The 13,643-nt window shown below is 42.1% G+C and overlaps 1 protein-coding gene across 3 annotated transcripts in view; it reads left to right on the top strand.

Moving 5' to 3' along the window:
- The window catches only part of SIK2 (salt inducible kinase 2), a 103,838-nt gene that overhangs the window by 22,393 nt on the left and 67,802 nt on the right, over positions 1-13,643 (top strand). For all 3 annotated transcript variants that reach the window (XM_060250455.1, XM_060250456.1, XM_060250454.1), the window contains exon 3: positions 6,007-6,070. In XM_060250455.1, coding sequence (XP_060106438.1) covers positions 6,007-6,070 — 64 coding nt within the window. The remainder of the gene's footprint in view (positions 1-6,006; positions 6,071-13,643) is intronic.

Below are 13,643 nucleotides of genomic sequence, written 5' to 3'. Positions count from 1 at the left end.
GTTAAGCTCTGAAGCTGGTTCTTCTGGAGATATTTCATGCAAGATGATTTTCTTACAGAGATATTGTTCTATTCAGGAAATTGTCTATACTTAGTCAAATGTCATGTTTTGCTTACTGAGATAACACAAGTTGTTTGCATTCATCACACATGAACTGCATATATTCTTTGCCCTACAAAGCAGAAATATCTGTTCAGGCATATATCACAGAAAAATGGCCTGGTTTTCCCCCTTAGCACACTGCAAGAGGTGCAGTGTGGTACAAGCTGTGAAAACTTCCCTGGTTTCCCACTTATCCCAAGATGTAGGGCTTTTTTGGTAGAAAAAGCCCAGCAGGAATTCGTTTGCATATTCGGCCACACCTCCTGACACCAAGCCAGCCAGAACTGCCAAGACAGATATGGTTCTTTTGCCACTGAGTAAAAAGCACTAGGAATGGGAGGGCAGATAATATTCAACAGCTGTTTCCTCAAAACTGCCTTAACAGTGAGCATTATACCACTTTCAGAGTAATTGAACTGTAGACTTCATCAATGCCTGCATTGTTGTAAGATGAAAGATTTTTTAAAGAAGACTGCTGATACTTAGATACATTTACACCAGTGGTTTGAATTGGCATGGCATTGGCACTGCCTTGCACAAAAAGAAAAGGAAGGGTATAAATATTTAAACAAACAGTTGTTTCTCCAAAATAATTTTGATTTGTAGTTCGAAAGGAATACAGCTTCTTTCCTGTTTCTTCTGTGAGCCCTCGAAAGCTGAACACGCTTTTAAATTAGGTTTAAATGTGGAGCCAAGCTGTTAATCTTTCAAGTGACACCTTCATGTAGTCACCTCGAGGAGAGAGTTTCAGTTTACTAAACAGCCAAGCAGCTTCCATCAGAGTTCTTGAGACACATACCCTCCATTAGAACCCCCATATACCAGATGACAGGGCCTAGTCATGGCAGTCGTGCATGAGTTTGTTTTGAACATCCTCAAGTCCGAGATATTTCTCTTGATGTCTGGGATAAAAGAGCAGTCTTTATACTGCTAGCTTGTAACTTAGGTAGGTGGGAGTTTGCAGTGGAAGCAAATAATTGAACTAAAGCTAAAAGCCCACATTCAGACATCACAGTTTTATTTTACATGTGGTTGCCCCACCATAAAGTAAACCAACATTTCTGGATAAAGGATACAGTAGATGCATATCCCCAGTGCAGTGTTTAAGGAAATTATTCGAAGTTGTTCAGGAGCGCATTTGTATATACAAGATGCTAGTAGACTGAGTCTCATTACAGCTTTTAAATTGGAATTCCAATTTCAAGAGTAGGAGTGTAAAATTTCCAGAAATGAAGCCATGGGGGGGGGGGGGGGATTTCCCCCCATCTTTTAAAAAAAAAAATGGATTTCTTTTGAAAAATTGAAAATAAATGCAATATTAGTACTCTTTAAAAATTGCAAGTCACATGAAATGCAGTGTGCATAAAAGTTTTATGTTTGATATATGAAAAGTACAACTTCTTCAGAAAACAATAACAATTTTACTTTTTTAAATTTTATTTTTTGTTGCAAATGGAACTACAAGGTCCTGAAATGTAAAGAACACACCTGAATATCTTTTGCTAGTTTATGAGAAAAGACGTTTTTTCCCTGAAAAAAATCAAAACACCCCCCCCCCCCCAGATTATGGAGTATTTTATTTAACAACGATAAATAAATGTTTATGACAAGGTGTTCATATTTTTAATCCTCTAGTATTTCTAAAAACTTTCTAACAAGACTTTTATGTAAGACTATGAAAAGTATCAAATCATAGCAATTCCTGTACACTGAAGATTAGCAAATGCTGGAATACAATTCAAATACGGACAAAATACTGAGGATATCAATTAGTTTTTTATTGGGGGATGAGTTTGTCTGTTTTCTCTGATCTTTGCTTTTTCCCCCCCTGGGCCCTCCCATCTCTATCCAAGATATCCCTGTATATAAACTGTCTCACTGACAATTACAAATTGCTCCCATTGGGCTGGATGTGGCAATCTGAAGATGCAAATATCTGTGGATCTTTCCTTCATTTCCTTCCTTCTAAGCAGTCCTTTCTGACCCTGGGAAGGTTTATTCCCGGGGCTGTGGAGACTGCATGATCTAGAAAACAAATGGGTCAGGAGGCTGAAGGGGACAAAGCCATTCATTGAACAGAAGAGACAAGGTGATTTTTGTCCCTTCCTCCCCTCCTCCCACCTCATGGTTCCCTTGAGCTCAGGAATGCACTTCTGTATTATAGGTTTTTGCTGGAAAATTGGCTAGCTATCATACCTAATGTTCCTAGAACAATTCTCAAAGAGGGTGGGGTCTACATTATTATTATTTTGTAACTCTATTTTTAGAAATTGCCATGGGGTTAGTTGGGTGTAATGGCCATGTAAAGGACAGCTGGTTATTATGAACCAAATATCATAGATTTCCCGTCTGCACAATATAGAACTAGTTACCCATTGAGCATTGATGCAGGGTATTGTACCCCTTTATATATGGTGCAGAGGTTAGTATTGATCTAGGACAGCGGTGTCAGATGTCTGACCCATGGCCAGAACTGGCCCACCCAGGGCTTTAATCAGGCCCCCAGGGCTCTTTTCTCCCCCTCCTTCCCCTTCTGTCCTCACCCTTTGAAACTCCAAGGCTGACAAAGTTTCCTGCTCTTTCATTTCGCTATTTTTTCTGCCTTATCTTTGCAGGGTGCAGCAGGAAGCAAAGTTGCAAGAAAAATCCATTCCATGTTTTCTTGCAACTTTGTGCTGCAATGGAGTGGAGAGCCTTTCACTTTCAGCCTTCCTGTAGCCCAGGGGTGGCTAACGGTAGCTCTCCAGATGTTTTTTTTGCCTACAACTCCCATCATCCCCAGCCATTGGCCATGCTGGGTGGGGCTGATGGGAGTTATAGGCAAAAAAACATTTGGGGAGCTACCGTTGGCCACCCCTGCTATAGTCAACTGAAGCTCATGCTTCCTGGAGCTGTGTCCTTGCAAATAAAGGGTTGATGCTTTGAGCCAGCTTGTCTCTGCTGAATGGACCTGATCTAGTGAGTACTCTAACTGGGAACTCATAGCCAAAGGGGGATATTACACTGGAGAGCCATTGCCAATCTGAGTAGACTGGGGTGGGGGCAGGGAGAGAAGCTTGCAATCATTGTTTTCCCAGGCTCAGCATTTTATGTATTTAGCTTCTGCTGTGATCCTTGTGCTTTTTCTTGATGCTTTTTTAAAAAAAAAATTGCATTGCCAAATCCCACTATTCCCCCACCTTTCCATTTTAAACAAAGCATTGCAAGAGTTTTAAAAATGTTTGTATTTTAAGTTTAAAAAAAAAATTTTTAATTGTGTTTGTCTGTGTCCTGTATAAAGTTTATATATCATTTATATATGTAATTTTTTTGGCCACTGTGTGACACAGAGTGTTGGACTGGATGGGCCATTGGCCTGATCCACCATGGCTTCTCTTATGTTCTTATGTGACAGATTGTTGGACTGGATGGGCCACTGGCCTGATCCAACATGGCTTCTCTTATGTTCTTATGTGACACAGAGTGTTGGACTGGATGGGCCATTGGCCTGATCCAACATGGCTTCTCTTATGTTCTTAGGTAACACAGCGTGCTGGACTGGATGGGCCATTGGCCTGATCCAACAGGGTTTCTCTTATGTTCTTATGTGACACAGAGTGTTGGACTGGATGGGCCACTGGCCTGATCCAACATGGCTTCTCTTATGTTCTTATGTGACACAGAGTGTTGGACTGGATGGGCCATTGGCCTGATCCAACATGGCTTCTCTGATGTTCTTATGTGACTCAGAGTGTTGGACTGGATGGGCCATTGGCCTGATCCAACATGGCTTCTCTTATGTTCTTATGTGACACAGAGTGTTGGACTGGATGGGCCACTGGCCTGATCCAGCATGGCTTCTCTTATGTTCTTCTGTGACACAGAGTGTTGGACTGGATGGGCCACTGGCCTGATCCAGCATGGCTTCTCTGATGTTCTTATGTGACACAGAGTGTTGGACTGGATGGGCCACTGGCCTGATCCAACAGGGCTTCTCTTATGTTCTTCTGTGACACAGAGTGTTGGACTGGATGGACCATTGGCCTGATCCAACATGGCTTCTCTGATGTTCTTATGTGACTCAGAGTGTTGGACTGGATGGGCCATTGGCCTGATCCAACATGGCTTCTCTTATGTTCTTCTGTGACACAGAGTGTTGGACTGGATGGGCCACTGGCCTGATCCAGCATGGCTTCTCTGATGTTCTTATGTGACACAGAGTGTTGGACTGGATGGGCCACTGGCCTGATCCAACAGGGCTTCTCTTATGTTCTTCTGTGACACAGAGTGTTGGACTGGATGGACCATTGGCCTGATCCAACATGGCTTCTCTGATGTTCTTATGTGACTCAGAGTGTTGGACTGGATGGGCCATTGGCCTGATCCAACATGGCTTCTCTTATGTTCTTATGTGACAGAGTGTTGGACTGGATGGGCCACTGGCCTGATCCAACAGGGCTTCTCTTATGTTCTTATGTGACAGAGTGTTGGACTGGAGGGGCCACTGGCCTGATCCAACATGGCTTCTCTTCTGTTCTTATATCTCCACTACCTCACATTACATTTTATGACACACATGGCCCGGCCCCACAAAGTCCCATTTGTGTCAGATCCAGCCCTCTTAACGAATGAGCTTGACACCCCTGGTCTAAGATATGGTAGACCCAAGTCATGAAAGCTCACAGCCTAGGACAGAATGGTGTTGTCAACTGCTTTGGGAAGAAAAGCGTGTACAATATAATTCCATATTGAAAAGAGCCAAAGAGTAAGAATCGATTTAGGAAAAATTAATCTCACCTTTGAATTTGCTTTGTTGGTATCCCTCTAAAGAGCAGGTACATAAAGAGGTAGCACATATTCCTTTGCCTGTGGGTTGGTATATTGGCTGATCTCCAAAGAGGCCGATTGTGGCAGGATGTGCAGCTGTTGTGGGGTTCCGAAATCAATGCTACTTTTTAGATGTTGAGGCAAGATGGATTCTGCTGCCTTGTGATAACTGATTCACTACTGCAACTTAAAAATCATTGAGTGCTAGCGGAGCACACTCTTACCATGAGGATTTACAGTCTCTGCTAATTTGGATAGAGAGGGAGGCCAGATCTGGAAAACATATTTGAAATTCTTGGGGAGGAGGGTCAGATTTTGAAACCCTCACAGAGCTTTAAAAAGTACATTGTTCCTGTCTGTGAATGTATCATTTTTGTTCAGATGATTAAGTGCCCAGTGAAGGAAGAGGCGAGGCTTTGATGAAGGCATAGTATAAGTGAATTAATTCATAGCTGAAGGTGCACAAACCGTAAAGCTATGATGTTACCAGAACTGCTTCCAGATTCATTCTCACCTTAGCTTTTTTTTTTTTAAGCTCCTGTTATATGTTTATATCTGTATGTGTAAAGCTATGCTGAGTTTGATGAAAGAAGGAGGGATAAGGTGGGTGAGAGGCCCTGAATAATATGATGGATTAGATAAACGATATGGGTGGATTCTCATGATTTATTAGACTCTTTTATGACCTTTCGAAGTTAAGAGTTTTGTTTTTCCATGCCCTTCCTCATGCAGTATTCGATAGTCGCTTCAGAAAGCAGCATGGATTCCAAATGTTCTCTGGTAAGTTAGGGGTTCTACAACATATATGCTTGGTGTGAAGGTTCCATAGGGCCTGAACAAATGTACCTCTGAGTCTTGCAGTCAGCACAGGGAAAACTATGCATCCTTTCTTTCTTCATGGTCAGGAACAAAATTGCATCTAGGCACCAATTTAGCCAGCTAATCAATCATGCCTTTAAATCTGTGAAATAGCGGGAGGTTGTTAGGCTTTTAATGGCCGCTGCGATGTGTTGGGAAGGAAAAGGTATTTCCAAGACTTCGTTGCTTTTTGTCTGCCCCCAAATAAGTTCAGCTAATGTCTTGTTTCTCCATCAATAGGTGATGGAGACCAAAAGCATGTTGTACCTTGTGACGGAATTTGCCAAAAATGGAGAAATATTTGGTAAGCCCTTTTTTTTTGTTTAAAAAGTGACTTAAATAACTTGGTGACTAAATATTGTAGTTTATTTGGAATTGTTTTTACATTAAGCATGGAAGCTTTATATTGCTTCCTTTGTATTTTTTCCTGTTTCAAAGTAATATCTAGCAACATTTTTGAGATCAAATAAAAGAAATAACTCATTGTTTAACTATTTGCCCAGCATAACGAAAATGCATTACAGGCCAGATTACTATCTCACAGCAATGTCATACTTTTTAGAAAGCAACAGTTTTTACAGCATGAGCTTAATTCAAATCAGATGTAGGCTTTTTTCGGTTTTTACTTACCTCTTATTACTTATTGTTCCTATGCAGAGTTCATTCATTTAGCCTTATGACCAAGTGAACGTGACTTTTTTTAACTTAAGTGAATTGTCTTATCAAACAGGCTGACTTACCTGGTAGCTTCAATGTCAGTTGGTTTATCAATTCTGCCAGTCCTGCTTCTTCAATAGCTGGGAAAAAAAGAAGAGCTTATTCTGCCCTATACTTCAGCAGATCAGAAGGAAGTCTGAGGGATAAGACCAGGGAAGGAGTAGTGGAGAAGAAGGTGCTATTAGACAGGGCGATTCTTTAGAAGGCACCTAAATGGTGATAATTTTGAAAAGATACTGTCTGTCTTGCCTGGTATTTTTTACCGAGTAGCCTTGGTATTTGTTTTAGTAACTAGATTATAGTAGTAAATTATTTTGGTCCCAAAGCAGAGATCAGTGCGGGGAGAGGTATGTTAGGAAGAGCAATCTCTTGCTGCCAGAATCTGCCTCAAAAATAGGGAGTCTGCTCTATGTTCCCCAAAGAACTGGAGCTCAGATTTTAATTTGCAAGTAGATTGGTGGTGGTGATTGGGGGAGGTATTTGTGAATTTCCTGCGTAGTGCAAGGAGTTGGCCCTGGGGGGTCCCTTCCAACTCCGTGATTCTATGTATGTTTGCAGGATTGGTGTTTAGTAAGCCTGCTTTGTTTTTGAAACAAATAGATGTGGTTTCCCTTGTTGTTATCGCTGAACCTGAAAAAAATAGGGGAACATTGACAGCATGGGTTTTTGGTCTTATCTGTTCTCGTTTAGAGCTGCGTTAGAATTTGGGTGCTCAGTTAAACTGCCTCAGAAGACATCCGTAGGCAGTCTAGATCTTTGTCATTGTCTAAATGAGATTGGGTGGTTAGCTTTAGGATTGTTAGCAGTAGCCTTGAAATCTTCTCCTGACAGGGGGATCAGAAACCTTGTTTATCAGCTGTGCTAGACAGCTCATCCGACTGGCACATTGCTTGAGCTTTACTTCAAACAACCTTCCCCACCAGCCTTTCAGCTGGTTGATTCCCATACTTCACTGGTCCCTCCCTCCCCAAATATTACTGCATTTGTCCAACTTGTAAAGAAATATTGGGTCAAAGTGCCTTGCGTGAAACCATCTCTATGATGTTGGTGAACATGTGTAAGATATTGCAGGAAGAGTGTTCAATCTGCTAGTCAATATTCCAAGTCCTCCCTCACCTCTGACCATAGACTGCACTTGTACTCCTCCTTTCTGTGCAGCTCCTATCTATAGCTGCATCTCCTTATCACTCACTTAGACTATTAAATTTGCATTGCTCCCTCACACCAAGGAAACTTAAGGATTACATCTCCAAATGCAGCTCTCCTCTCAGAGATTGCCTTCGTCTTAGAAGAGAACGCCATAGAAATAGTGCCTCATTCTCTGAGAGCTACAGGATTTTACTCATGCCTCTTCATGATACCCAAAGAGGACAGTGGTCTGTGTCCCATCCTAGATCTGAAGGACTTTCGTAACTTAATTGCTCCTGAAATGATGACCATTCAGATGCCTTGCAGGCTTTCAGTCTCACTGTTAGGTTGAGAAAAGATGACTGGTGGAACCCTCTTCCTATCTCTCGCAGGCCCTTCCGGTCTCTGCGGTGCTTAAATGCACAGCTTGGATGAGGAATTTTTTTTTTGCATGTTGTTTTTTTTAGAAGTAAATACATTTGTATTTGCTGCTGGTGGATAAGGGCGCAGGGGAGGTAATTTCCATTTCAAAGTAATTTTTTGGTAGTTTGTCAGAGTGAAAATGAGGCTCAAACTAGATCTCTTCTTTGAAAGCAGGATAATGTGGCACTACAGTTTATTATTGGAATGATGCTGTCTTCAAATACATAAACTTTTCATACCAGTTTTTCTAACCTGTAAATTAGGCTGTAAATTAGATACCTCATCTGATGAAGTGTGCTTTGAGCATATGAAAGCTTATATTCTGAATAAAACTTGGTTTGTCTTAAAGGTGCAACTTGACTCCTATTTTGTTCTACTGCTTCAGACCAACACGGCTGCCCGCTTGGATCTACAAATTAGGCTGCTTCAGTCGTGTCTTCCGTTTGCCTACCCCCCCAAATTGTTTAAAATACTTTTGTCGCTCCCAGAAACAGTCCTGACATGGGCTCGGTTACTTACCCTCTTCTGCAGACGTGAAAAAGCAATGAAATAACAATTCCATCAACTGCTTGACAGTCTAAAACCCAGCTCCAGTGCATGCATAAATTCACATAGCTCAGCAAAATATTCTCTGAAACAAATTGTTTGCAACATTTTGTAAAAAGCAAAAAAAGAAGGTACTCTTATCGTCCCTTCAGGGGATTGGGCAGTGCCTGAAGTGACCTAGATTCTAGAACCAGACTGAGATTAACTGCACAGTCCTCTGGTTTAGCACAGCAAGCAAGATCTGTCAAGGAGGAGCATAACTAGCACAGGGATTCTGAGAAGGAGAGCTGGCCCTTCAGATATGTGGGTTCCAGCTTGTGTGTGCTTACACCTTTGGAAATGTTTGATTGTGGGCATACCTTTGTAGATATCTCTTGTCACCTGAAGCAAGTTTCACTGAAATTGTTGGGAAACACAGTTCCTTGATCTTGGCAAATATAATCACAGTCTCCTGCTCTTTGAAGAGGTTAGAGCAAACTACATGATCTCACTCCCTAGTCCCACATCCTGCTTTGGCTACTTGTCTTGCTTAGAGCCAGTCTGGTTTCCAGTTCTATACGCTAAACCGAACTGTGAGTCCGTGCTGTCTCTTTCACGTGACAGATATCGTCAGTGCTTAGGGAGAAATCTCTGGAGAGGAGATTCCAGGATGAATTGCCAAGAGACAAAGCCAGTGCTCTCTTTCTGGGATGAGTTTATTGCCTGCTGGAGTATTGCTGTTGAATTATACTCATGTAGTGTAAATGAGGCTTCCTGTAAATCATTGGTGAATTAATACTTAATGGGGCTAACATCCGGGAGCATTAAACTACAGCTCTGTACTTTTGTATCACTGAACACAAGACTGATGTGCTCAGTGCCAGCAAACATACGTATTACTGAATTACAAAGTTCACGACAGAACTTTTTAGAAGACTTTTTGGCTGAATGCTGACCTTATTGTGTGTGCTTGTCTGGGTGAAGGTTTGATTACTTCTTGCTGATAGAATTTTATGGCTGGAAACTGAGTATTGGGTAAAAGAGTATAGCTGGGGCTGCCAATCTTTTGGAGCCTGTGGGTACCTATGGAATTCTTACACAGGTTGGCGGCACAATCAAAATGGCTGCCGCAGGAGGCATGCAAAGGAAGCCCAAATACAGGGCAGAAGAGAGCTAATTTAAAAAATACATCGGGGAAATAGGGGTGGGAAAGTAGAAAGCAACACTGTGACAACAACTCCCACTTTGTCGAGCCAATCAGTTTGTCACCGGCCAATCAGAAGCCTTGCTGGGCGAGAGTTCTACATGGCCACACCTACTTTCTAAAAACCCTTTGTGAGCACTAGGAAAGGTGTCAGCAGGCACCTTGACACACAACTGGCACCATGTTGGGGACCCCTGGAGTATAGGCATCTATTAAATAATTTACAAAGAGGAAAAAGTCAAGTTGAGGGACAAATGGGGAGACTATGCTGGTCTTTTGATTAAGTTGCCTGTTGACACGAGAAAGTCACAAAAGCATTTAATCCTTTTTTATCAGTACTAGCCAACCAACAATATATAACATATTAACCTGTTAAAATTTATATCCCGTCCTCCTGAAAAAGAGGTCAAGTTAAGTAACAAAACTGAGAAACTAGGGCTGTGTCTCAGGTGCTGTCTAGACATGCCAAAGGGCTTGCATTTTTTTTTACATTGAATTTTTAACCTTTTTTTGAATAGTGAAACTCCATTTCATGTTGCAAGCTGCTTTTGAAATCCCTTGGTTCAAGAGTGTTTAGCTATGCAGCATCCCTGTGGGTGGCGAGGGTGTGGGGGGAGCTGGTCAAGAAAGAAGTCCAACCTCCTTCAGAACTGGCCGCATGGTTCTTCAGAACTTGCCTTATAATAGAGTCCTGTCTCTTTGCAGTTCCTTAAAGAAAAAGGCTGAGATTTGACATAGTTACAATGAATTAAAAGACAAAGACAAAGCTCACCTATATCTCTGTGGGTGATGGTAAGAGCTATTTTAGGAGACTTGCCATTTTTTCCTTACATCTTAGCACTGAAAAGGCCGAGATGTTATAGCTGGGTCCTCTAGGAACAGAATACAGTTTGCGTTGGTGCCAGAAATAACAGTTAAAAATTCAGGTCCAAAACAATTTGCTTGCTGATCTTTGTTAAAAACATTCAAGAGAGGGCAAATTGACACTGGCAACCAGGAAATAATAAGACCCTTGTTAACTTACTGTCACTAATATAAATCACAGCCAGTTGGTGGCAAGTCAAGTTATGGGGGAAGGGGGGTAGGCTAGGATGGGAAAGTCTAGTTTGAAGAGTAATTGGAATAAAGTTCACCAGCTTGTGGCACTGAAATGTCCAGGGATTGGAGAACGTAGGAGGTGGAGACTGGCTGATGCCATCCTGTTTGCTTAGTGGTTTGGGGTTGAATGAAGGTGAATCTGCAGCAAGTCTACTGTCTGTTTGCATTTTCTCTAACTCTGTGTTGGTGGAGGTACTTTTCAGTGCCCAGGGTGTCAGCCCATTTCATAAGAGTCAAAAAGTCAAGTTTGTTGAGAAAGAAAGGGAAGAATATTGAGCTATGTTTTGTTCTTTTTTTCCTCTCTTTTTTTTGCCAAATTTAAATTGCTTTGTGTGAAATTTGTTAGCCAAGCTGCCTGTGAAATTGCAACATGCTTTTGAGGTGCATTCAACCCTAAGTGTGGAACCCCTTAACTGAGCAACAGTGCCATGGCATAAGTGCCTGGATTACTTGCACAGACCTTCCACATAAGTTTAGGATATTTGCAAAATGTGATTTCAGCAGGAGGTCTTAGTCTCCTCACCTTATTTAGGTGTGTCCACCTGAAACTGCTACAATTCTTTTTAATCTGTATCCCTAATGCTAATCTTCAATTGCCTAGTGACAGACAAATCTCTTCCAGGGGAAAGTATCTAATCTGTCCACGGGTGTTTAATTAATTCTGTTTGAGAAATTGTTTGCTTAGCGCACGCAGGGTATTTAGATGCACTGAATCATGATGCTACATCAGTGTCAAATCCTGCTCATCCTGTAAAATAGTTGGAGCAAGCAGGAAACCTGCAAGAATTGTGTGAGAAGAAAATCCCAGGCTTCTTCGGCCTCAGTTTCTCCCTTCTCTCCAATTTTTTTTCTGAGCTAGACCCCCCTAGTCAGCTGGGCATCAGAGATCTGGAGCAGAAAAGGCATCCTCTGCGCTTCCTGTGTCAAGCCTCTCGCTGCTACCTGTCTGCTGATGGAGGGAGGGAGGGGAGATCCCTGCTTTTACTGGTTCCCTTTCTCCTGCCCTTTTCTGCCTGCCCTGCTCTTGCCCTTTTTCCCATCGCCCTCCTGCTGCTACTCCTCCTGCTCACTCGGCCACACCACTGCTGGTTCCTGCCAGCCTGCCTTGTGGCACTGCCTCCTCTTCCCTCCCCTGCTGCCATGCCCACGGGTGGCACCTGTCTGCCTGGCTCTTTGATTCCCACATTCCTTCACTCCTTGCCCAGTGTTGTTGCCACCTCTGCCCTTTCCCCACCACTCCTATCAGTATCGCCAGTTTTCATGGTTGCTGAACAACCATCTGAATGGTGGCTGCAGGTCTTGTGACGCAGCATCTGATTTTCTCTTCCTTATAAGTTTAGATCTGAGAGATGTTTGAGAAGTTCCTCACTTCTTTCCCTCTTCAGATATTTCTGCAGACTCTTTTTTTTTTGTAATTAACGTTTTATTGGAGTTTTCCAATACAAAACAAAAAACAAACAAGGATGCAAAGGAACAAGGGTGTCAATAACATTGCAGTGCAGTAAATAATATTGACTATAGCAAAGTAAGAAGTATGTGTAAACAAGCTGTAAAGCATGTTGGATAAGAACATGACAGCCGCGTTATATATAAAAAAGAAAAGAAAAGATAGGAAACAGAACAAGTAGATTAACAGCAAGTAAGATGTCATAATCAATCAGTTACAGAATTTAAAGAATATCAGCATATTTCTGCAGACTCGAGGATTGTCCCTGCTTTGTAGAATCCCCCATCATGGCCCCATTGTGCAGGTTTTTAAAACCCACATTTTAGGGCCGTTAAGTGGGAAACCTGTAAAAACTTGTGGGAATCACAAAATGGGAATTTGAACCCAGGTCCTTGCCTGACACTGTAACTGCTACACCACAATGGCTCTGCGTATCCTGTCTTGTATGAATGTTTTTATTAGTTCGCTGCTTTGAGATCCCTCATTGGGCAGAACAGCAGGATACAGATGTTTTAAATAAATTAAATAGGCTGAATTTGAGAGCTGTATAATTTTTTATCGTCTCCAACCTAGTTTAATTGAGTAGAACATCATTTCTCTGTTATTCATTTATTTAAAAATATAGAATCATTTCTTTAATGACTAAGACTGTCAGTTCAGGTCCTTGCTAACATTAGAGAAGAAAATCAGGCTGGCTTATCTTCAAATACACATAAGTGGCTGTCTGCATCTTCTTCAACACAAAAATGTGTGTGGGAGGGCGGTCTTCGCATTTTCTGAAGACCATCTGGAGAGCTCATTTGAAGCACTATGTGTTCACTAGAGCAGGGGTCCCCAACCCCCGGTCCGTGGACCAGTCCAGGTTCGTGGCCTGTTGGCAACTGGGCCACGGAGTGAGGAAGAGACCTTCGCCTACTCCTTATGGGAGGGTAGGGATGGGGTGTGGGCTTGGGGCAGCAAAAACTCCAGCCCCCCCACTCCCATAAGAACATAAGAGAAGCCATGTTAGATCAGGCCAATGGCCCATCCAGTCCAACACTCTGTGTCACACAGTGGCAAAATATATATATATATATATATATATATATATATATATATACACACACACACACACACTGTGGCTAATAGCCACTGATGGACCTCTGCTCCATATTTTTATCTAAACCCCTCTTGAAGGTGGCTAAGCTTGTGGCCGCCACCACCTCCTGTGGCAGTGAATTCCACATGTTAATCACCCTTTGGGTGAAGAAGTACTTCCTTTTATCCGTTTTAACCTGTCTGCTCAGCAATTTAATCGAATGCCCACGAGTTCTTGTATTGTGAGAAAGGGAGAAA

This window comes from Heteronotia binoei, chromosome 12 (assembly GCF_032191835.1).
Source record: "Heteronotia binoei isolate CCM8104 ecotype False Entrance Well chromosome 12, APGP_CSIRO_Hbin_v1, whole genome shotgun sequence".
In the NCBI taxonomy this organism is placed as follows: Eukaryota; Metazoa; Chordata; class Lepidosauria; order Squamata; family Gekkonidae; genus Heteronotia; species Heteronotia binoei.
The sequence above is the reverse complement of the archived record's forward strand: the minus strand, read 5'-3'. Positions and strand labels throughout refer to the sequence as shown.